The sequence below is a fragment of the Oncorhynchus kisutch genome, linkage group LG4 (genome assembly GCF_002021735.2).
Source record: "Oncorhynchus kisutch isolate 150728-3 linkage group LG4, Okis_V2, whole genome shotgun sequence".
NCBI classification, from domain to species: Eukaryota; Metazoa; Chordata; class Actinopteri; order Salmoniformes; family Salmonidae; genus Oncorhynchus; species Oncorhynchus kisutch.
Genome location: NC_034177.2, coordinates 4,626,145 through 4,652,017, shown reverse-complemented (window position 1 = coordinate 4,652,017; position 25,873 = coordinate 4,626,145). Strand labels below are relative to the sequence as shown.

The 25,873-nt window shown below is 44.9% G+C and overlaps 1 protein-coding gene across 1 annotated transcript in view; it reads left to right on the top strand.

Annotated features, from left to right (window-relative positions):
• The window catches only part of LOC109883779 (kinesin-like protein KIF1A), a 173,002-nt gene that overhangs the window by 79,029 nt on the left and 68,100 nt on the right, over positions 1-25,873 (top strand). Inside the window, 13 exon segments of the mRNA XM_031822328.1 lie at positions 4,757-4,890; positions 5,031-5,110; positions 5,469-5,544; positions 18,090-18,169; positions 18,336-18,442; positions 18,714-18,794; positions 19,731-19,911; positions 20,374-20,446; positions 20,546-20,639; positions 22,434-22,582; positions 22,805-22,983; positions 24,114-24,222; positions 24,224-24,252. Coding sequence (XP_031678188.1) covers positions 4,757-4,890; positions 5,031-5,110; positions 5,469-5,544; positions 18,090-18,169; positions 18,336-18,442; positions 18,714-18,794; positions 19,731-19,911; positions 20,374-20,446; positions 20,546-20,639; positions 22,434-22,582; positions 22,805-22,983; positions 24,114-24,222; positions 24,224-24,252 — 1,372 coding nt within the window.

Below are 25,873 nucleotides of genomic sequence, written 5' to 3'. Positions count from 1 at the left end.
ATCTCTACTGTTTCTAAATTGCTCGACTGTTAATCTCTCTACTGTTTATCTCTCTACTGTTTCTATATCTTTCTACTGTTTATCTCTCTACTGTTTCTCTCTCTACTGTTTATCTCTCTACTGTTTCTCTCTCTACTGTTTCTCTCTCTACTGTTTCTCTCTACTGTTTCTCTCTACTGTTTCTCTCTCTACTGTTTTCACTCTGTTCTCCTGTCTCTTACTGTGTTCTCCTGTCTCTAACTGTGTTCACCTGTCTCTCACTGGGTTCTCCTGCCTCTCACTGGGTTCTCCGGTCTCTCACTGTGTTCTCCTGTCTCTCATTGTGTTCTCCTATCTCTCACTGTGTTCTCCTATATTTTACTGTGTTCTCCTCTGTCTGTCTCGCTGTCTCTCTTTCTCTTTCTCTTTCTCTCCCAGCGTACAAGGGGCCAGCTCTTGGCACTGACGTTGCTGGTTTGAAATGTGTGTTTCTATATTTCTCTACTGTTTATCTCTCTACTGTTTATCTCTCTACTGTTCTCTCTACTGTTTCTATATCTCTCTACTGTTTATCTCTCTACTGTTTATCTCTCTACTGTTCTCTCTACTGTTTCTCTCTCTACTGTTTATCTCTCTACTGTTTATCTCTCTACTGTTCTCTCTACTGTTTATCTCTACTTTTTATCTCTCTACTGTTTATCTCTCTACTGTTTATCTCTCTACTGTTTATCTCTCTACTGTTCTCTCTACTGTTTATCTCTACTGTTTATCTCTCTACTGTTTATCTCTCTACTGTTCTCTCTACTGTTTATCTGTCTACTGTTTATCTCTCTACTGTTTATCTCTCTACTGTTCTCTCTACTGTTTATCTGTCTACTGTTTATCTGTCTACTGTTTATCTGTCTGGCTTTAGGCCGTTTCTTTGTCTGTCCTCTGTCCTCTTCGCTCCGTGCTGCTTAGCATCGACAGCATGTTCTTATAGCTGTTCTCTGCTGCACCAGATTAATGACTAATCATTGAGATAATCAACTATTATTCCATATTGCCCAGGAAAATATTGATCAGTACCAGATCAACAAGTACATGTGGCTTGCTCTAGAGGTCAGCCTGGTTGTTAGTAGGCTATCTGCTAGAAAATACCTAAGAGATATCAGATGCATTTCTGGGCTTGGACAGTAGGTGCTGTTTCCCTCTGGTGTTACAGACATTAGCTTTGTCGCTTGTGTCCAGAGTTCAGAAAAGGCGACCTACAGCAGTATGTTTTCAGAACCTCACTCAGCCAGCCGTCGTACAGTTTGGAAAAGATGTACAGTGGGCCTCCTTATGTAGCCTACAGACTACAGGCTGGAGTAGGAAGGAAACTGCAAATATGCATTCGGATAATTAACTGTACATTCGAGTAGATTGATTCACAGATAGAGGTCTGAGTGACAGACTAGGGGCCCTTAAAGCAACACCAGTAAGCTATGCTCATCTTACACTGAGTTACTGATTGATTCTATCACAGAGTTTGTTCATCTCTCTCTCTCTCTCTCTCTCTCTCTCTGTCTCCCCCTCTCTCTCTCTCTCTCTCTCTCTCTGTCTCTCTCTCTCTTTCTCTCTCTGTCTCTCTCTCTTTTTCTCTCTCTCTCTATCTCTCTCTCTCTTTGTCTCTCTCTCTCTCTTTTTCTCTCTCTTTGTCTCTCTCTTTTCCTCTCTCTCTCTCTCTGTCTCTCTCTCTTTCTCTCTCTCTCTCTCTCTCTCTCTCTCTCTCTCTCTCTCTCTCTCTCTCTCTCTGTCTCTCTCTCTCTGTCTCTCTCTCTCTCTCTTTCTCTCTCTCTCTCTCTCTCTCTCTCTCTCTCTCTCTCTCTCTCTCTCTCTCTGTCTCTCTCTCTCTCTCTCTCTCTCTCTCACCTCCTCTTTCTGTCTTTCTGTTTTTTTCTCTCTCAGCGTACAAGGGGCCTCCCGGCACGGACATTGCTGGTTTGAAATGTGTGTTAATGTTTCTTAATTTGGCTCTCTGCTGTGTTTTTGGCTGTCCTCTTATATGCTTCGCTCCATGGCACCTTTAGCAGCACCAGAGCAATGTGTCAATAGTTGTACTCTCTGCAGCACCAGAGTAATGTGTCAATAGTTGATTATTAATTAATTGATTAATGACTCATCAGTGAGTTAATTAATCAAAGGTTGTTCAAAATGCCAAGGAAAATATTGATCACGATCAATCATGTGCACATGTATATATCAGATCAACAAGGACACGTTGCCTTCGGGCAGACTTGCTCTAGATGTCAGCCTGGTTGTTAGTAGGCTATCTGCTAGAAAATACCTAAGAGATATCAGATGCATTTCTGGGCTTGGACAGTAGGTGCTGTTTCCCTCTGGTGTTACAGACAGTAGCTTTATCGCTTGTGTCCAGAGTTCAGAAAAGGCAACCTACAGCAGTATGTTTAGAATTTTTTTTTTTTAAGGAAATATATATAGATTTTTTACAGCAGTTCTATGTGACACCCTTAATCAATTCCCTGAGGTAACGGGAAATTGCTCCTAAATAAGGTAAACACTTCATATATTTTACGCCCCAGCTGTCTTTTTTATCACAGGAAATTGGTGTTTTGCTACTGTGTGTTTAATACCAGTATTACCGAACAGATGGCGACAGACTTCAGGGTGTCAGAAGTGGTACATGTCATGTGTCAAGGAAACCACACCCCCTCTCTGTAGTATAGTACTGTGGAGAGACCAGGAAGGAAACCACATCCCCTCTCTCTGAAGTATAGTACTGTGGAGAGACCAGGAAGGAAACCACATCCCCTCTCTTTGTAGTATATTACTGTGGAGAGACCAGGAAGGAAACCACATCCCCTCTCTCTGAAGTATAGTACTGTGGAGAGACCAGGAAGGAAACCACATCCCCTCTCTCTGTAGTATATTACTGTGGAGAGACCAGGAAGGAAACCACATCCCCATCAGTACAGTAGATAATCTTGATGTGGGCTCTTCCCATGATTAACAAAGAATCTCAACCTCAATATACAGTCAGTCCTTGTTCTATTTTGTTAGCAGTTTTTGTCTGCCTTCCGTTGCGCTCTTGAAGTAGAAATGTATTTCCCTGTTCCAATAATGGATTTACTAACGATTTTTTTTTTTACAGTAGCTGTCAGAGCAGTTAGTGATCCTCACCAGCTTTTTAGACGTCATTCGATATCCAAAGTAGTCGTGTCTAGGTGCACCCACAGCACTCCAGTCTAGATGGTCTTCTGTGGTTCTTCCCCATGGTATTTCATCATTAGATTTCATTGATGGAGAGTTTGATATGAGGAAGGAAACCTCTCAGTGAAGTAGCTGGTATTGTATGTGCTCTTCCCATGGTGTTACATAATTAGATACAAAAATATATAAATACATATTTTAAAGAATCGGGTAGTTTGGATCCTGGATGCAGATTGGTTAATCGATAGGTAATGCCTGTTTGCTGCATATCATATTTCCTTCATGGGTAGTTTGATATAGACCTTGGCCATATGGACAGTAGAGAGATAAACAGGAGAGAGATAAACAGTAGAGAGAGAAACAGTAGAGAGATATAGAAACAGTAGAGAGATATAGAAACAGTAGAGATAATAGGACTTTCTGCTAACACGTGCGCTCTATGCAAAGTAACGCTCATATTCCCTTTCAGAGTGTTTGTCCGTGGATGAAAGAGAGTCAAAGCATGTCATAGCCATGTCGTAGCCACGTCGTAGCCTTGTCGTAGCCATGTCGTAGCCATGTCGTGGCCATGGTCGTAGCCATGTCATAGCCATGGTTGTAGCCACGTCGTAGCCACGTCGTAGCCATGGTCGTAGCCACGTCGTAGCCATGGTCGTAGCCATGTCGTAGCCATGGTCGTAGCCACGTCGTAGCCACGTCGTAGCCACTTCGTAGCCACGTCGTAGCCATGGTCGTAGCCACGTCGTAGCCACGTCGTAGCCACGTCGTAGCCATGTCGTAGCCACGTCGTAGCCACGTCGTAGCCATGGTCGTAGCCATGTCGTAGCCATGGTCGTAGCCATGTCGTAGCCATGGTCGTAGCCATGGTCGTAGCCATGGTCGTAGCCACGTCGTAGCCACGTCGTAGCCACGTCGTAGCCATGGTCGTAGCCATGTCGTAGCCATGGTCGTAGCCATGTCGTAGCCATGGTCGTAGCCATGGTCGTAGCCATGTCGTAGCCATGTCGTAGCCATGTCGTAGCCATGCGACAGGGAACGAACCCTCAGAGCCTTCCAGGAAGGGACACCAGTGTTGTTGTTGAGGATGATTCTGAATGGCCTTACTGACTGATAAACGCTTTGCTTGAAGCTTGAAGGCATACTTTTGGATTTGGCTTGATGTTAGATCGTTTTGTTTCATGATTAGCAGCACCCCCCCCCCATCCCCCCCAGTTGCACTTGTATGCCCATACTGCCGCACCTTTTACGTTCTTCTTCTGGCTTTCTGCATACTGCGCTGCTCTTGTCTTCTCTTCCTTGTGTGTTTCTTACTCGCGGTTAAATGTTCTCTTTGTGTTTCAGATTAGTTTCATGTCTTCTTCTTCTTCCTTCTTTTCTATTTTTCCTTCTCCTCTTGTCCTTTTCTGTCCGCTTCTCTCCGTCTCTCTTACCTCCCCGTACCCTGCGCTAAATCCCCACTTCCTACCCCCACTCCCACCACCCACTGTTTCCTCTGTCCCGCCCCCTCCCCGGACAGACCTATCCGATTTCAAGAACAATAACAATAATCGCCAAGCTGTCAATCAAAAGGATGATCTCTCCACAGTGACCAATGCCATGACGGGGATGAGCCCCTCCCCCTCTTTGTCCGCCCTGTCCAGTCGAGCCGGATCCATCGCCAGCCTCCACGACCGCATCATGTTCAGCCCCGGAAGCGAGGAGGCCATCGAGAGACTCAAGGTGAACTGATCACTTGATTGATTGATGAATTCATTTATTTATTGATTAAGTAATTTATTACAGTCAGACATAATACCCTCTGTCCCACATATTGAACATAGACAACAGTTTGTCATATTTTGGGGGGGGGATTTCATCAGGAAACAGAGAAGATCATTGCTGAGCTCAACGAGACCTGGGAGGAGAAGCTACGCAGAACAGAAGCCATCAGAATGGAAAGGTGAGTTACTACCACTTCGACATCTCTACTTACAGTATAGATTATAAGGAAAGGTCAATCCAGTCTCTGGATCCAAGCAACATGGAAGAATAGGAGACCACTGCAGGGTTGTGGTCAATTCTAATTAAATTCAGTTAATTCAAGAAGTAAAATGAAATACAAATTAAATATTTAAATAAATATTAATTAATTTATTTTTATTAACTTTTCAATAAGCCAAAAAAGGAGAAACTAAATTTATTTTAAAAGTTTTTAAATTTTAAATTTTTTAATTCAAATCACTTCCTGAATTGACTGATTTTAATTTGAATTGACCCCAACCTTGGGCCGTTGTACAACTGTCCATTCTCTTCCACAGAGAGGCCCTGCTGGCTGAGATGGGTGTGGCTATGAGGGAAGACGGAGGAACCGTGGGCGTGTTCTCCCCCAAGAAGGTAAGACAGCAACACATTAACAGACATCATTTAACAGGTCAGCTATTCAGGTTTAGGTTAGGGTTAGGTCAGGGTTAGGTTAGGGTTAGGTCAGGGTTAGGTCAGGGTTAGGTCAGGGTTAGGTCAGGGTTAGGTTAGGGGTAGGTCAGGGTTAGGTTAGGTTAGGTCAGGGTTAGGTCAAGGTTAGGTTAGGGTTAGGTTAGGGTTAGGGTTAGGTCAGGGTTAGGTTAGGGTTAGGGTTAGGTCAGGGTTAGGTTAGCTCAGGGTTAGGTTAAGGTTAGCTCAGGGTTAGGTTAGGTTAGGATTAGGTTAAGGTTAGGTCAGGGTTAGGTTAAGGTTAGTTCATGGTTAGTTCAGGGTTAGTTCAGGGTTAGGTCAGGGTTAGGTTAGGATTAGGTTAAGGTTAGGTCAAGGTTAGGTTAGGGTTAGGTTAATGATACTTTGCACTCGAGGAAAGTCAATAATGGTATGTACCTACAGTGCATTTGGAAAGTATTCAGACCCCTTGACTTTTTCCACATTTTGTTACATTACAGCCTTATTCTAAAATTGATTAAATAGGTTTTTTCCCTCATCAATCATCACACAATACCCCATATTGACATCACAATACCCCATAATGACATCACAACACCCCATAATGACATCACAACACCTCATAATGACATCACAACACCCCATAATGACAAAGCAAAAACAGTTTTTTTTTAGAAACATTAGCAAATGTATAAAAAATAATAACATTTCCATAAGTATTCAGACCCTTTACTCAGTGCTTTGTTGAAGCACCTTTGGCAGCGATTACAGCCTCTAGTCTTCTTGGGTATGATGCTACGAGCTTGGTACACCTGTATTTGGGGAGTTTCTCCCATTCTTCTCTCTAGATCTGTCAGGTTGGATGGAGAGCGTTGCTACACGGCTATTTTCAGGTCTCTCCAGAGATGTTCGATGAGGTTCAAGTCCGGGCTCTGGCTGGGCTACTCAAGGACATTCAGAGACTTGTTGCAAAGCCACTCCTGCGTTGTCTTGGCTGTGTGCTTAGGGTCGTTCTCCTGTTGGAAGGTGAACCTTCACCCCAGTCTGAGGTCCTGAGCAGTCTGGAGCAGGTTTTCATCAATGATCTCTCCGTACTTTGCTCTGTTCATCTTTCCTTCGATCCTGACTAGTCTCCCAGTCCCTACCCCTGAAAAACATCCCCACAGCATGATGCTGCTACCACCATACTTCACCGTAAGGGTGGTGACCGGTTTCCTCCAGACATGACGCTTGGCATTCAGGCCAAAGAGTTCAATCTTGGTTTCATCAGACCAGAGAATCTTGTTTCTCATGGTCTGAGAGTCCTTTAGGGGCCTTTTGGCAAACTCCAAGGTGGCTGTCATGTACCTTTTACTGAGGAGTGTCTTCCGTCTGGCCACTCTATCATAAAGGCCTGATTGGTGGAGGGCTGGAGAGATGGTTGTCCTTCTGGAAGGTTCTCCCATCTCCACAGAGGAACTCTTGAGCACTGTCACCTGCCTGAGAAAGTCCCTTCTTCCCTGATTGCTCAGTTTGGCCGGGCAGCCAGCTCTAGGTAGAGTCTTGGTGGTTCCAAACTTCTTCCATTTAAGAATGATGGAGGCCACTGTGTTATTGGGGACCTTCAATGCTGCAAAAATGTTTTGGTACCCTTCCCCAGATCTGTGCCTCGACACAATCCTGTCTCGGAGCTCTACAGACAATTCCTTTAACCTCATGGCTTGGTTTTTGCTCTGACATGCACTGTCAACTGTGGGACCTTTTATATAGACAGGTGTGTGCCTTTCCAAATCATATCCAATCAATTGAATTTACCACAGGTGGACTCCAATCAAGTTGTAGAAACATGTCAAGGATCAATGGAAACAGGATAAACCTGAGCCCGATTTCTAGTCTCATAGCAAACAGTCTGAATACTTATGTAAATAAATAAATAATAATTCTACATTTTTATTTTTAATACATTTTACACAAAAGAAAAAAAGAAAAAGGGTTTTAGATTTGTCGTTATGGGGTATTATGTTGATGAGGACATTTAAAAAAATGTTATTTATATTTTTTATAAATACGGCTGTAACGTAACAGAATGTGGTAACATTGAAAGGGTCTGAATACTTTCCCGAATGTATGTTCCTGAATTAGCCCTCTATGGAGCGGTCTATGCTGTCACAGAAGTGTTCAATGGAAAATAAGTACTCTATTTAACTCTATGGATCTGGATATCCTCGATATTTTCAGTGTTTGAGCAAGTTTAAATAGACTTGAATAGAAAACGTTTTTATTTTGATGCATTAAATGTGGATTTACTTCCAAGCCCTCGTCATCAGAGCAGAGCAGAAAGCCCGAGGCTGTGTTCATTGACACAGTAGGGCTGTTCTCACCCAATGAGGTTGGTCTCTCTGAAGTGTCCAATCTCCCATACTGGATGCTCTGCTCTGTCTGGAGACTCCGACTCCTAGTCTTCTCTGAGTGCTTCGCTAGACTGTGACCTTTTTACATATCCTTCCGCTATAACTCTCTTGATTCCTCGTTCTGTTTGATTAAAGAGAGCATGTATCAACAGAGCCCGTGTTAAAACATTGGAAATATACTTTATACCTATCCAGACGTTTCAGATCTGCACACATTAAAGGGCCAAGAGAATTGGGATAGGGTGTATCTTTCCCTGATATGCCGTCCATCTCACATCTCAGCCTGTATACAGTCTCTCTAGCTTTAATTGGAACCTGACTGCTATGTAGAGCTTTACAGCAGGGGAGGAGATCAACCAACTGTTTCCTTTTTCATTAACTTAAAGATTTTGATTAATTTAGTCTTCTCCTCCCTTAATCTACTTCATTATTTCCAAGCAAACAAAGTCGTTAGCATTCACTCTGCTTCAAGCTTCAAGCAGCAGAGTGATGTAAACACAGAGAAGCACATTCTGTATATTTATGAAGATTTATTTTGTGTTTCCTACTTCGCCAGCTGTTGTTTGATGGGTATAAATGACTCACACAGAGATGCTGTTAATCCCTTGGGTGTCTGGCTATTTTGTATTTCTTTAAACTTTTCCTCATCTCCTACCTAAAGAGGGAGTCTCTGGGGATCTGTCCACAATGGCACCCTAATCCCTACATAGTGCACTTTATAGAGAGTAAGGTTTCATTTGGGTTCAATTTGGGACGCATCATCTGTGCTTCTCTACAGGCACCAAATCAAATCAAATGTATTTATATAGCCCTTTGTACATCAGCTGATATCTCAAAGTGCTGTACAGAAACCCAGCCTTAAACCCCAAACAGCAAGCAATGCAGGTGTAGAAGCACGGTGGTTAGGAAAAACTCCCTAGAAAGGCCAAAACCTCGGAAGAAACCTAGAGAGGAACCAGGCTATGTGGGGTGGCCAGTCCTCTTCTGGCTGTGCCGGGTGGAGATTAGAAACCTAGAGAGGAACCAGGCTATGTGGGGTGGCCAGTCCTCTTCTGGCTGTGTCCCGGGTGGAGATTATAACAGAACATGGCCAAGATGTTCAAATGTTCATAAAGATCTATGCATCGGTGTGTTTTTATTAAATTAATTCCAAAGCTGACGTATGGAATTGTTTTTATATGGTACTATGTACCATTTATTAATTCTGAATTTTAGGACGCCTTTATGTATCAAAAAAATATATTTAAAAAATGATTTGATAAAATAAATAATAAATAATAGAAACGCTTTGAATAACACGTTCATAAATGGCGAAAATGAAATGGAACCTTTCTAGCACAGTGCTTTAAATACTTCAGGGGAGGGATTTAAATGTCCTGAGTGTAATTAGTGATGGTGTAAAGCTGTGATATGCTGTGATATGCTGTGATATGCTGTGATATGCTGTGATATGCTGTGATATGCTGTGATATGCTGTGATAAGCTGTGATAAACTGTGATATAGTGATACACCAATATGACATTTTTGGCCGATACCGACATCCGATATTTCCGGTCTTTTTCGTTCCAAGGTGGCATAGCAGTTCAGACGTCTTTTGTCTTCGTCTTGTCGTGTCCTGTATATATATATATTTACAACTTTTTCACATACATTTTATTTTTATTTTCCATCAACTTATCTTCAAAACACTCTCCTGCAACCCGCCTCACCAATGTATATTTATAAAAAGTATTATTTACCTCAGATCTGTAATCCTCCAAGAAGCTAGCCAGAAACTCCAAGAAGCTAGCCTGAAACTAGCCAGAAGCTAATCCAGAAGCTAGTTCAGAAGCTAGTTAGCTCCTTTACTGGCAAATCATTAATATTCAGCTAACCACGGTTTGTGGTCATCAGCTATCCTTTAGCTCGAAAATCTATCGCCAGTTCTGTACGGCGCAGCGCGGCTCGGAACGGAACATACCGGACCAAATTTTTCTCTCCATGTCCCTGGACATTCATACCCGGATCTCACAGCTAGCTAGCTGCTATCCGTGTGACCATCGGCCTTCGTCGATTCCGGAGCAAACATCAATTATTCCGGAGCTAGCAAGCTCCGTCAATCACTCCTGAGTTCCATCAATCACACCTGGGCTGCAGTCACCTATCCGGACCCGTTTTACTGCCTTCGCGGAGCCCCACCGGGCCTTCACAACTGGACTGCCGACGTTATCTACCCGAAGGAGTTATTCGGCCGGCTCCTCCGTCGCGACGTTACCTGAACGCCCATCTGCGGCCTGCTAACCGTTAGCTGTCTTTCCGGCTGCTATCTGAATAGACAATCGGACAATTTTTATTATTATTATTTTTTTAATTATTTTTTAAATTATTATTATTATCTTTTCTTCTTGGGCCTCTATAACTATATCTATTGTTTTTATTTTTGTTGTTGTTGTGTGATTTGGATTAATCCCCTCTACCACACGGAACCCCACTAATCTACTGACGGAACGTAAGGGGTGGCTAACAGACCTCCATCCTATGCTAGCTTGCTACCGATGCCCTGGCTAGCTGTCTAAATCACCAACCAACCTCTCCACTCACCGGACCCTTTTGATCACTCGACTAAGCATGCCTATCCTTAATGTCAATATGTCTTGTCCATTTCTGTTCTGGTTAGTGTTTATTGGCTTATTTCACTGTAGAGCCTCTAGTCCTGCTCACTATACCTTATCCAACCTATTAGTTCCACCACCCACACATGCTATGACATCTCCTGGTTTCAACGATGTTTCTAGAGACAATATCTCTCTCTTCATCACTCAATACCTAGGTTTACCTCCACTGTATTCACATCCTACCATACATTTGTCTGTACATTATACCTTGATGCTATTTTATCGCCCCCAGAAACCTCCTTTTACTCTATGTTCCAGACGTTCTAGACGACCAATTCTCATAGCTTTTAGCCGTACCCTTATTCTACTCCTCCTATGTTCCTCTGGCGATGTAGAGGTGAATCCAGGCCCTGCAGTGCCTAGCTCCACTCCTATTCCCCAGGCGCTCTCTTTTGACGACTTCTGTAACCGTAATAGCCTTGGTTTCATGCATGTTAACATTAGAAGCCTCCTCCCTAAGTTTGTTCTATTCACTGCTTTAGCACACTCTGCCAACCCGGATGTTCTAGCTGTGTCTGAATCCTGGCTTAGGAAGACCACCAAAAATTCTGAAGTTTTAATTCCAAACTACAACATTTTCAGACAAGATAGAACTGCCAAAGGGGGCGGTGTTGCAATCTACTGCAAAGATAGCCTGCAGAGTTCTGTCCTACTATCCAGGTCTGTACCCAAACAATTTGAACTTCTACTTTTAAAAATCCACCTCTCTAAAAACAAGTCTCTCACCGTTGCCGCCTGCTATAGACCACCCTCTGCCCCCAGCTGTGCTCTGGACACCATATGTGAACTGATTGCCCCCCATCTATCTTCAGAGTTCGTGCTTCTAGGCGACCTAAACTGGAACATGCTTAACACCCCAGCCATCCTACAATCTAAACTTGATGCCCTCAATCTCACACAAATAATCAATGAACCTACCAGGTACCTCCCCAAAACCTTAAACACGGGCACCCTCATAGATATCATCCTAACCAACTTCCCCTCTAAATACACCTCTGCTGTCTTCAACCAAGATCTCAGCGATCACTGCCTCATTGCCTGCATCCGTAATGGGTCAGCGGTCAAACGACCTCCACTCATCACTGTAAAACGCTCCCTGAAACACTTCTGCGAGCAGGCCTTTCTAATCGACCTGGCCGGGGTATCCTGGAAGGATATTGATCTCATCCCGTCAGTAGAGGATGCCTGGATATTTTTTAAAAATGCCTTCCTAACCATCTTAAATAAACATGCCCCATTCAAGAAATTTAGAACCAGGAACAGATATAGCCCTTGGTTCTCCCCAGACCTGACTGCCCTTAACCAACACAAAAACATCCTATGGCGTTCTGCATTAGCATCGAACAGCCCCCGTGATATGCAGCTGTTCAGGGAAGCTAGAAATCATTATACACAGGCAGTTAGAAAAGCCAAGGCTAGCTTTTTCAAGCAGAAATTTGCTTCCTGCAACACTAACTCAAAAAAGTTCTGGGACACTGTAAAGTCCATGGAGAATAAGAACACCTCCTCCCAGCTGCCCACTGCACTGAAGATAGGAAACACTGTCACCACTGATAAATCCACCATAATTGAGAATTTCAATAAGCATTTTTCTACGGCTGGCCATGCTTTCCACCTGGCTACTCCTACCCCGGACAACAGCACTGCACCCCCAACAGCAACTCGCCCAAGCCTTCCCCATTTCTCCTTCTCCCAAATCCATTCAGCTGATGTTCTGAAAGAGCTGCAAAATCTGGACCCCTACAAATCAGCCGGGCTAGACAATCTGGACCCTTTCTTTCTAAAATTATCTGCCGAAATTGTTGCCACCCCTATTACTAGCCTGTTCAACCTCTCTTTCGTGTCGTCTGAGATTCCCAAAGATTGGAAAGCAGCTGCGGTCATCCCCCTCTTCAAAGGGGGGGACACTCTTGACCCAAACTGCTACAGACCTATATCTATCCTACCGTGCCTTTCTAAGGTCTTCGAAAGCCAAGTCAACAAACAGATTACCGACCATTTCGAATCTCACCATACCTTCTCTGCTATGCAATCTGGTTTCAGAGCTGGTCATGGGTGCACCTCAGCCACGCTCAAGGTCCTAAACGATATCTTAACCGCCATTGATAAGAAACATTACTGTGCAGCCGTATTCATTGATCTGGCCAAGGCTTTCGACTCTGTCAATCACCATATCCTCATCGGCAGACTCGACAGCCTTGGTTTCTCAAATGATTGCCTCGCCTGGTTCACCAACTACTTCTCTGATAGAGTTCAGTGTGTCAAATCGGAGGGTCTGCTGTCCGGACCTCTGGCAGTCTCTATGGGGGTGCCACAGGGTTCAATTCTTGGACCGACTCTCTTCTCTGTATACATCAATGAGGTCGCTCTTGCTGCTGGTGAGTCCCTGATCCACCTCTACGCAGACGACACCATTCTGTATACTTCCGGCCCTTCTTTGGACACTGTGTTAACAACCCTCCAGGCAAGCTTCAATGCCATACAACTCTCCTTCCGTGGCCTCCAATTGCTCTTAAATACAAGTAAAACTAAATGCATGCTCTTCAACCGATCGCTACCTGCACCTACCCGCCTGTCCAACATCACTACTCTGGACGGCTCTGACTTAGAATACGTGGACAACTACAAATACTTAGGTGTCTGGTTAGACTGTAAACTCTCCTTCCAGACCCATATCAAACATCTCCAATCCAAAGTTAAATCTAGAATTGGCTTCCTATTTCGCAACAAAGCATCCTTCACTCATGCTGCCAAACATACCCTTGTAAAACTGACCATCCTACCAATCCTCGACTTTGGCGATGTCATTTACAAAATAGCCTCCAATACCCTACTCAACAAATTGGATGCAGTCTATCACAGTGCAATCCGTTTTATCACCAAAGCCCCATATACTACCCACCATTGCGACCTGTACGCTCTCGTTGGCTGGCCCTCGCTTCATACTCGTCGCCAAACCCACTGGCTCCATGTCATCTACAAGACCCTGCTAGGTAAAGTCCCCCCTTATCTCAGCTCGCTGGTCACCATAGCATCTCCCACCTGTAGCACACGCTCCAGCAGGTATATCTCTCTAGTCACCCCCAAAACCAATTCTTTCTTTGGCCGCCTCTCCTTCCAGTTCTCTGCTGCCAATGACTGGAACGAACTACAAAAATCTCTGAAACTGGAAACACTTATCTCCCTCACTAGCTTTAAGCACCAACTGTCAGAGCAGCTCACAGATTACTGCACCTGTACATAGCCCACCTATAATTTAGCCCAAACAACTACCTCTTTCCCAACTGTATTTAATTTTTATTTATTTATTTATTTTGCTCCTTTGCACCCCATTATTTTTTTATTTCTACTTTGCACATTCTTCCATTGCAAAACTACCATTCCAGTATTTTACTTGCTATATTGTATTTACTTTGCCATCATGGCCTTTTTTGCCTTTACCTCCCTTCTCACCTCATTTGCTCACATTGTATATAGACTTGTTTATACTGCATTATTGACTGTATGTTTGTTTTTATTCCATGTGTAACTCTGTGTCGTTTTATCTGTCGAACTGCTTTGCTTTATCTTGGCCAGGTCGCAATTGTAAATGAGAACTTGTTCTCAACTTGCCTACCTGGTTAAATAAAGGTAAAATAAAATAAATAAATAAAACATTTCTTTGCCCCAAAAAATAATACAGATGCCCGGTATAGAAAATTGTGCGGCCTTTTAAGAATTCTAGTACAGTTAAATAGTTAACACACACACATGGACACAGTGGTCTAAGGCACTGCATCTCAGTGCAAGAGGCATCACTACAGTCTCTGGTTCAAATCCAGGCTGTATCACATCCGACCGTGATTGGGAGTCAGTAAAACATAATCCAAACATTTCTTTGACTTACTTGCTGGGCTGTTTCGTTGTTCATTTGTTCAGTCGTTTCATTCTCAACCAGGATTTCATCATACATGACAAGCAGTGAATTTCCAGCTGTGTCTGTCCGTATCCTCTCTTCCTCGGTGCTTCACTGTCACTGTGTCCGTTTCCATCTTGTCCAGCTCTGTCTGTCCGTATCCTCTCTTCCTCGGTGCTTCACTGTCACTGTGTCCGTTTCCATCTTGTCCAGCTGTGTCTGTCCGTATCCTCTCTTCCTCGGTGCTTCACTGTCACTGTGTCCGTTTCCATCTTGTCCAGCTCTGTCTGTCCATATCCTCTCTTCCTCGGTGCTTCACTGTCACTGTGTCCGTTTCCATCTTGTCCAGCTCTGTCTGTCCGTATCCTCTCTTCCTCGGTGCTTCACTGTCACTGTGTCCGTTTCCATCTTGTCCAGCTCTGTCTGTCCGTATCCTCTCTTCCTCGGTGCTTCACTGTCACTGTGTCCGTTTCCATCTTGTCCAGCTCTGTCTGTCCGTATCCTCTCTTCCTCGGTGCTTCACTGTCACTGTGTCCGTTTCCATCTTGTCCAGCTCTGTCTGTCCGTATCCTCTCTACCTCGGTGCTTCACTGTACCGAGCATTGAGCATGGTGGCGACACAGTAAAGAGAGAATGACTGTTAAAGAAGTAGCGGTCCTTGTACCTAGCATTGAGCATGGTGGAGACACAGTAAAGAGGCTCAGAGAGAATGCCTGTTAAAGAAGTAGTGGTCCTTGTACCTAGCATCGAGCATGGTAGCGACACAGTAAAGAGAGAATGTCTGTTAAAGAAGTAGCGGTCCTTCTACCTAGCATCCAACATGGTGGCGACACAGTAAAGAGAGAATGCCTGTTAAAAAAGTAGCGGTCCTTGTACCTAGCATCGAGCATGGTGGCGACACAGTAAAGAGGCTCAGAGAGAATGCCTGTTAAAGAAGTAGCGGTCCTTGTACCTAGCATCGAGCATGGTGACGACACAGTAAAGAGAGAATGCCTGTTAAAGAAGTAGCGGTCCTTGTACCTAGCATTGAGCATGGTGGAGACACAGTAAAGAGGCTCAGAGAGAATGCCTGTTAAAGAAGTAGCGGTCCTTGTACCTAGCATTGAGCATGGTGGCGACACAGTAAAGAGAGAATGCCTGTTAAAGAAGTAGCGGTCCTTGTACCTAGCATCGAACATGGTGGCGACACAGTAAAGAGAGAATGCCTGTTAAAGAAGTAGCGGTCCTTGTACCTAGCATCGAGCATGGTGACGACACAGTAAAGAGAGAATGCCTGTTAAAGAAGTAGCGGTCTTTGTACCTAGCATCGAGCATGGTGACGACACAGTAAAGAGAGAATGCCTGTTAAAGAAGTAGCGGTCCTTGTACCTAGCATCGAACATGGTGACGACACAGTAAAGAGAGAATGCCTGTTAAAGAAGTAGCGGTCCTTGTACCTAGCATTGAGCATGATGGCGACACAGTAAAGAGAGAATGCCTGTTAAAGAAGTAGCGGCCCTTGTACCTAGCATCCAACATGGTGACGACACAGTAAAGAGAGAATGCCTGTTAAAGAAGTAGCGGTCCTTGTACCTAGTATTGAGCATGGTGACGACACAGTAAAGAGAGAATGCCTGTTAAAGAAGTAGCGGTCCTTGTACCTAGCATTGAGCATGGTGACGACACATTAAAGAGAGAATGCCACCGAATAGCTTGTTCCCAGCCTCGAATGCTTTTGTAAGTTAACACCACAGTCTGTGTGGGCAGTTTAGTTGAGCAGGCGTTTCAATGCTATGACAGAGGGTATCACATCTGCTGCAGACACAGTTGATGAGCTTATTTCTCCAGTCAGTTGGTTCGAATGGAGCTAGATGTATGTTCATGTTTCCAAGTTTCATACATGTTCTCAAAATATTATTGAAATGGTAGCAGCGGTATGACAACCAGCATATTCTTGAGCAATGTGGTTTTCCCCAGTACAAAATCCTCATCGACCCACTGGGCTGTCAGACTCAGCATGCTCATGGGGCTGACATCGGCTGGTCCAAATGTCAGTCGTGAAGCAAATAACAGTGACGCCGTCGCTGTGTAACTCCGGTAGGGCAACATCTGCCAAATTGCACCTACTTGGTAGTGTGTACCAGTGTTCAACCAGTCGACAAAAGCCGACATCACCCACGACGATCTAAATGCCTTTTATGCTTGCTTCGAGGAAAGCAACATTGAAGCATGCACGAGAGCACCAGCTGTTCTGGATGACTGTGTGATAACGCTCTCGGTAGCCGATATGAACAAAACCTTTGAACAGGTCAACATTCACAAAGCCGTGAGTCCAGACGGATTACCAGGACGTGTACTCAAAGCATGCGTGTACCAACTGTCAAGTGTCTTCACTGACATTTTCAACCTCTACCTGACCGAGTCTGTAATACCTACATGTTTCAAGCAGACCACCATGGTCCCTGTGCCCCAGGGCGCAAAGGTAATCTGCCTAAATGATTACCGCCCCATGGCATTTACATCGGTAGCCATGAAGTGCTTTAAAAGGCTGGTCATGGCTCACATCAACAGCATCCTCCCAGATACACTAGACCCACTCCAATTCGCATACCGCCCCAACAGATCCACATATGACGCAATATTAATTGCACTCCACGCTGCCGTTTCACACCTGGACAAAAGGAACACGTATGTGAGAATGCTATTAATTGACTACAGCTCAGCGTTCAACACCATAGTGCTCATCACTAAGCTAAGGACGCTGGGACTGAACACCTCTCTCTGCAACTGGATCCTGCAACTTCCTGTCGGACCGCCCCTAGATGGTAAGGGTAGGTAACAACACGTCTGCCACTCTGATCCACTCTGATCCTCAACATGGGGACCCCTCAGGGGTGTGTACTTAGTCCCCTCCTGTACTCCCTGTTCACCCATGACCGCTGGTCAAACACGACTCTAACACCATCATTAAGTTTGCTGACAACACAACAGTGACAAAGATGCGACAGCCTATAGGGTGGTTTCCAGGACAACAACCTCTCCCTCAATGTGAGTAAGACAAAGGAGATGATCGTGGACTTCAGGAAAAGGCAGGCCGAACAGAACCCCATTAACATCAACGGGGCTGTAGTGGAGTGGGTAGAGAGTTTCAAGTTCCTTGGTGTCCACATCACCAAGAATCTATCATGGTCCAAACACACCAAGACAGTCGAGGCTCATACTGAACATAATAAATATAAACACAACATGTTTCATGACCATGAAATTAAGATGTACAAGTTTGTATAGATAGTAAAAAATAAAAAATAAAATATGAAATTAGGTTTAACAAATGATATGACCACATTTGATACATTAGATGAGACAACAGGTAAATGAAGTCCCATATGAACCTATATGAACCATATGAACCCATATGAACCTATATGAACCATATGAACCCATATGAACCTATATGAACCCATATGAACCCATATGAACCTATATGAACCCTATGAACCTAAATGAACCCATATGAACCATATGAACCCATATGAACCATATGCACCTATATGAACCCTATGAACCTAAATGAACCCTCCTTGTTGTAGACTCCTCACCTGGTGAACCTCAACGAGGACCCCCTGATGTCAGAGTGCCTGCTGTACTACATCAAAGATGGCGACACCAAGTAAGAGAACATAGAGAGAACATAGAGACACCAAGTAAGAGAGATGTCATAAGAATAATGTATGAGACTTCACAATGGCTTATAAACTATGTTATGTATCTTTTAGGTAGAATATCACACATTTTGTACAGTACAATACCCTAATATTGACTCCTTTCTTTCCCAGGGTCGGTCGTGTGGACGCCAGCAGCAGGCAGGACATTGTCCTCAGTGGTCACTTCATCAAGGACGAACACTGTACATTTACCTCTACAACGGGACCCATTGGAGAAGGTGAGATATTGGACCCTGCTGGGTATGCTTTGGTTTACTGATTAGAGGCTGGGTGTGTTATTATGGTTTGTGTGGATACTGTACCATGCTATTCTCTATTATTTTCCTATCTTACCTTAGCCGCTATCTTACTTGGATTTAAAAGCAAGGATAGGATTGGTGTAAGAGACCATGCACGAACGCACACTTCATGGAAAAGGGTGGATAATTAAGATGCAGGTAGTGTCTCGAAAGGTCTATCTCCCTGTCTGTCTCCTTTCTGCCCCAGTAGCAGTCACCCTGGAGCCCTGTGAGGGAGCTGAGACCTACGTCAATGGGAAGAGGGTCACCGAGGCTACAGTCCTCAAATCAGGTGGGTCAGCTATATCTTTCCCTCACCCTCTCTCACACTCTCTCTCTCTCTCTCTCTCTCTCTCTCTCTCTCTCTCTCTCTCTCTCTCTCTCTCTCTCTCTCTCTCTCTCTCACTCTTTCACTCTCTTTCTCTCACTCTTTCACTCTCTTTCACTCTCTTTCTCTCACTCTTTCACTCTCTTTCCCTCTCTCTCTCTTTCCCTCTCTCTCCCTCTCTCTCTCACTCTTTCCCTCTCTCTCTCTCTTTCCCTCTCTCTCTCTCTCTCTCTCTCTCTCTCTCTCTCTCTCTCTCTCTCACTCTTTTACTCTCTTTCTCTCACTCTATCACTCTCTTTCACTCTCTTTCTCGCACTCTTTCACTCTCTTTCACTCTCTTTCTCTCACTCTTTCACTCTCTTTCCCTCTCTCTCTCACTCTTTCCCTCTCTTTCCCTCTCTCTCTCACTCTTTCCCTCTCTCTCCCTCTCTCTCTCACTCTTTCCCTCTCTCTCTCTTCCTCTCTCTCACTCTTTCACTCTCTTTCCCTCTCTCTCTCTCTCTTTCCCTCTCTCTCCCCTCTCTCTCTCTCACTCTTTCCCTCTCTCTCTCTCTCTCTCTCTCTTTCCCTCTCTCTCTCTCTAACTCTTTCCCCCTCTCTCTCTCTCTCTCTCTCTCTCTCTCTCTCTCTCTCTCTCACTCTTTCCCTCTCTCTCTCTTTCCATCTCTCTCTCTCTCTCTCTCTCTCTCTCTCTCTCTCTCCCTCACTCTTTCCCTCTCTTCCTCTCTCTCTTCCTTTTTTGTCCTCTGGTCTGGAGATGTCCTCTACACTTCCCTACTCAATTTCTACCGCTTCTCTTTTGCTCTTTGTAACATTCTTCACTTCTATCCGGACATTTGTACCGATCACCGAATGCTTTTTTAAACGTCTCTCTCCCTGCTGGATCAACCTGTCCTCCAGGGAACCGTATTATTCTGGGTAAGAGCCACGTGTTCCGGTTCAACCACCCAGAGCAGGCGCGCCAGGAGCGGGAGAAGACGCCCTGCGCTGAGACCCCCGTGGAGCCGGTAGATTGGGCCTTCGCACAGAGAGAACTGCTGGACAAACAGGGCATCGACATGAAGCAGGAGATGGACCAGAGGTGAGAAGAGAGACTAGGTTGAGTAAATACTGTAAGAGAGAGGAGAGGATTCAGAGGTGAGTGAGGGAGAGTTGAGATTACATCTATGGTTGTAGGAGAGTTGAGATGAGTCTGTGGTTGTGAGTGAGGGAGAGTTGAGATGAGTTTGTGGTTGTGTCTGTGGTTGTGTCTGTGGTTGAGTCTGTGGTTGAGTCTGTGGTTGAGCATGTGGTTGAGTCTGTGGTTGTGTCTGTGGTTGAGTCTGTGGTTGTGAGTGAGGGTGAGTTGAGATGACATCTATGGTTGTGTCTGTGGTTGTGTCTGTGGTTGAGTCTGTGGTTGAGTCTGTGGTTGAGTCTGTGGTTGAGTCTGTGGTTGTGTCTGTGGTTGAGTCTGTGGTTGAGTCTGTGGTTGAGTCTGTGGTTGAGCCTGTGGTTGAGCCTGTGGTTGAGTCTGTGGTTGAGTCTGTGGTTGTGTCTTCAGGCTTCAGGAGCTGGAAGACCAGTACCGTAAAGAGAGAGAAGAGACACACAACCTACTGGAACAGCAGAGGATGGTGAGACCTGTTAACAAATGGACATTAAGTCTGAGTCTGAATTACATTAAGTCTGAATTATTTTCTAGTTAAAGCCTGATCATGTGACCATTTCCACAGGATTATGAGAGCAAGCTGGAAGCCCTTCAGAAACAGGTGGACCGATATTACCCTGAGGTAGTAGGAGAGGAAGAGGAGGAGCCAGAGGAGGAAGGTACGTCACTGGTTACTGACTTTTATTTACACTACATGGCCAAAAGTATGTGGACACCTGCCTATCGAACATCTCATTCCAAAATCATGAAATCATTAATATGGAGCAAATCTAACATTTTCAGAACTGTAAATGAACTGTATAGTATGAAACAGTTCAAAACAAGGTTATTAATTCCAACAAAATAACAGCTGGAATGCTCTATATAACTTCTATATTGAATGGAACTTACACTACATGGTCAAAAGTATGTGTACAGCTGCTCATCGAACATCTCATTCCATTGGAGTTGGTACCCCGTTTTGCTGCTATAACAGGCCTCCAGTCTTCTGGGAAGGCTTTCCACTAGATGTTGGAACATTGCTGTGGGGACTTGCTTCCATTCAGCCACAAGAGCATTAGTGAGGTCGGGCCCTGACGTTGGGCAATTAGGCCTGGCTCAGAGTTGGCGTTCCAATTCATCCCAACGGTGTTCGATGAGGTTGAGGTCAGGGCTCTGTGCAGACCAGTCAAGTTCTTCCACACTGATCTCAACAAATCGGTCGTGGGGCGGCAGATAGCCTGGTGGTTAGAGCGTTGGACTTGTAACCGAAAGGTTGCAAGATCGAATCCCCGAACTGACAAGGTAAAAATCTGTCGTTCTGCCCCTGAACAAGGCAGTTAACCCACTGTTCCTAGGCCATCATTGAAAATATGAATGTGTTCTTAACTGACTTGACTAGTTAAATAAAGGTTAAATAAATTTTAAAAAACGATTTCTGTATGGACCTCGCTTTGTGCATGGGGGAATTGTCATGCTAAAACAGGAAATGGCCTTCCCCAAACTGTTGCCACAAAGTTGGAAGTACAGAATCCTTTAAAATCTGTAGTGTTAAGATTTCCCTTCACTGGAACTAAGGAGTCTGAGCCATGAAAAACAGCCCCAGACCATTAATCCTCCTCCACCAAACTTTACAGTTGGCACTATGCATTGGGGCAGGTATCGTTCTCCTGGCATTCGCCAAACCCAGATTAGTCCGTCAGACTGCCAGATGTTGAAGCCTGATTCATCACTCTAGAGAATGCGTTTCCACTGCTCCAGAGTCCAATGGCGGCAAGCTTTACACCACTCCAGCCGACGCTTGGCGTTGCTCATGGTGATCTTAGGCTTGTGTGCGGCTGCTCGACCATGGAAACCCATTTCATGATGCTCCCGATGAACAGTTATTGTGCTGACGTTGCTTCCAGAGGCAGTTTGGAACCTCAGTAGTGAGTGTTGTAACCGATGGCACGACACACTTCAGCACTCAGCGGTCCCGTTCTGTGAGCTTGTGTGGTCTACCACTTCACGGCTGAGCCGTTGTTGCTCCTAGACATTTCCACTTCACAATAACAGCACTTACAGTTGACCCGGGGCAGCTCTAGCGAGGCAGTAATTTGACGAACTGACTTGTTGGAAAAGGTGGCATCCTATGACGGTGCCACGTTTAAAAGTCACTGAGCTCGTCAGTACGGGCCATTCTAATGCCAATGTTTGTCTATGGAGATTGCATGGCTGTGTGCTTAATTTCTAAATACCTGTCAGCAACGGGTGTGGCTGATATAGCCGAATCCACTCATTTGAAGGCGTGTCCACATACTTTAAGTGTATGTCAAATCAAATCAAACTTTATTCGTCACATGATCTTACCGCCAATGTACATGTTTAAGGACGAGGCTCTGCATTTAAATAGCATCCCTTTGTACACACATACAATGTGTTGATGTTGAACTCAGATATTTGGGTCATCTTGTTGTACCCTCTGTGCTCCACAGTGCAGTGGACGGAGAGGGAGGCGGAGCTAGCCCTGTGGGGTTTCAGGAAGTGGCGCTGTTACCAGTTCACCTCCCTCAGAGACCAGCTGTGGGGAAACGCCATCTTCCTCAAGGAGGCTAACGCCATCAGCGTGGAACTCAAGAAGAAGGTTTGAGAACAATTCAGCACATCTCCACGGAAACATAACTGTCACACAGACTTGGGTTCATGCAGTTTTGTTTTTTGTTTTCCAAATGATTTGAGTGTTTGATTGAGTCTGACTGGAATGCCAGATGAGGCGGGATGTTTGGGAAAATACTATTTGAACCCAGGTTCTGAACTGTCCCTTAGTGTTGTACTAACACTGTGCCCCCCCCCCCCTCTCCCCCAGGTCCAGTTCCAGTTTGTCCTGCTGACCGACACCCTGTACTCCCCCCTGCCCACTGACCTGCTGCCCCCTGAGGCAGCCAAGGACAGAGCGACCCGCCCGTTCCCCAGGACCATCGTAGCTGTGGAGGTTCAGGACCATAAGAATGGGGCCACCCACTGCTGGACCCTGGAGAAACTCAGGTACGGTAGTATTCTATAGTCTATTTACTACTGTAACATGTAGCCAACACTAGGTCTAATCCCAGTCTATTTACTACTGTAACCTGTAGCCAACACTAGGTCTAATCCCAGTCTATTGACTACTGTAACATGAAGCCAACACTAGGTCTAATCCCAGTCTATTGACTACTGTAACCTGTAGCCAACACTAGGTCTAATCCCAGTCTATTTACTACTGTAACATGTAGCCAACACTAGGTCTAATCCCAGTCTATTTACTACTGTAACATGTAGCCAACACTAGGTCTAATCCCAGTCTATTTACTACTGTAACATGTAGCCAACACTAGGTCTAATCCCAGTCTATTTACTACTGTAACATGTAGCCAACTGTGTTAAAAACAGTAGTGGTCCCGCTACAATGCCCTGGGGCACACCTCAATTTGACTGTTTGAAATATAGTGTGCTTTGTGACCCATGGAGAGACAGTCGATTGTGAACATTTGTGGAATAATATGAGTATTATTTTACTGTAGTCTACACTATATGTTATGGAAGCGTAGTCTTAAATATTATTGAATTTCATATAGATCTCTCTCACATTTATCCTAATATATGTCTAAAAATGTCTCTCTCTCTATATACATATGTATATACTGTATATATCTCTGTCTCTCTCTCTCTCTATCCCCTCCCTCTCTACCCCCTCTCTTTCTCTGTCTCTCTCCCATCTCTCTCTCTCTCTCTCTCTCTCTCTCTCCTCCATCTCTCTCTCTCGCTCCCCCCCTTTCTCTCCCCCCTCTCTTTCTCTGTGTCTCTCTCCCATCTCTCTCTCTCTCTCTCTCTCTCTCTCTCGCTCGCTCCCCCTCTCTCTACCCTCTCTCTCTCTCTCTCTCTCTCTCTCTCTCTCTCTCTCTCTCTCTCTCTCTCTCTCTCTCTCTCTCTCTCTCTTTCTCTCTGTGTCTCTCTCTCCCCTCTCTCTCTCTCTCTCTCCCCTCTCTCTCTCCTCTCTCTCTCTCCCCTCTCTCTCTCTCTGTCTCTCTCTCTCCCTGTCTCTCTCTCTCCCCTCTCTCTTTCTCTCCCTCTCTCCCTCTCTACCTCTATACTCTATTCTGATGTTGTCCTGTGTTGGTCTCTGGTGCCCCCTGCAGGCAGCGTCTGGACCTGATGAGAGAGATGTATGACAGAGCAGCGGAGGTTCCCAACAGCACCATAGAAGACTGTGAGAATGTTATGACCGGAGGAGACCCCTTCTACGACCCGCTTCCCCTGGTTCCGTCTGGTCGGCAGGTACAGCACATGACTACCTGGTCAAAGCATGGTCAGACAGACAACACTACCACAACACTACCACAACACTACCACAACACTACCACAACACTACCACAACCACAACACAACACAACACTACCACAACACACCACTACCACAACACTACCACAACACTACCACTACCACAACACACACTACCACAACACTACCACAACACTACCACAACACTACCACAACACTACCACCAACACAACACAACACTACCACAACACTACCACTACCACAACACAACACTACCACAACACTACCACAACACTACCACTACCACAACACAAACACTACCACAACACTACCACAACACTACCACTACCACAACACAACACTACCACAACACTACCACAACAATACCACAACACTACCACTACCACAACACAACACTACCACAACACTACCACAACAATACCACAACACTACCACAACACAACACTACCACAACACTACCACAACACTACCACTACACTACCACTACACTACCACTACCACAACACAACACTACCACAACACTACCACAACACTACCACTGCACTACCACTACCACAACACTACCACAACACTACCACTACACTACACAACACTACAGCCACAACACTACCACAACACTACCACAACAACAACACTACCACAACACTACCACAACACTACCACTACCACAACACAACACTACCACAACACTACCACAACAATACCACAACACTACCACAACACTACCACAACACTACCACTACCACAACACAACACTACCACAACACTACCACAACACAACACTACCACAACACTACCACTACACTACCACTACCACAACCACTACCACAACACTACCACTACACTACCACAAACACTACCACAACACTACAGCCACAACACTACCACAACACTACCACAGCACAACACTACCACAACACTACCACAACACTACCACTACCACAACACAACACTACCACAACACTACCCACAACACTACCACAACACTACCACAACACTACCACAACACTACCACTATCACAACACTACCACTACCACAACACAACACTACCACAACACTACCACAACACTACCACAACACTACCACTACCACAACACTACCACAACACAACACTACCACAACACTACCACAACACTACCACAACACTACCACTACCACAACACTACCACAACACAACACTACCACAACACTACCACAACACTACCACAACACTACCACTGCACTACCACTACCACAACACTACCACAACACTACCACTACACTACCACAACACTACAGCCACAACACTACCACAACACTACCACAACACAACACTACCACAACACTACCACTACCACAACACAACACTACCACAACACTACCACAACACTACCACAACAATACCACTACACTACCACAACACTACAACAACACTACAGCCACAACACTACCACAACACTACCACTACACTACCACAACACTACCACAACACAACACTACCACAAACACTACCACAACACTACAGCCACACCACTACCACAACACTACCACTACCACAAACACTACCACAACACTACCACTACACTACCACAAACAATACCACTACACTACCACAAC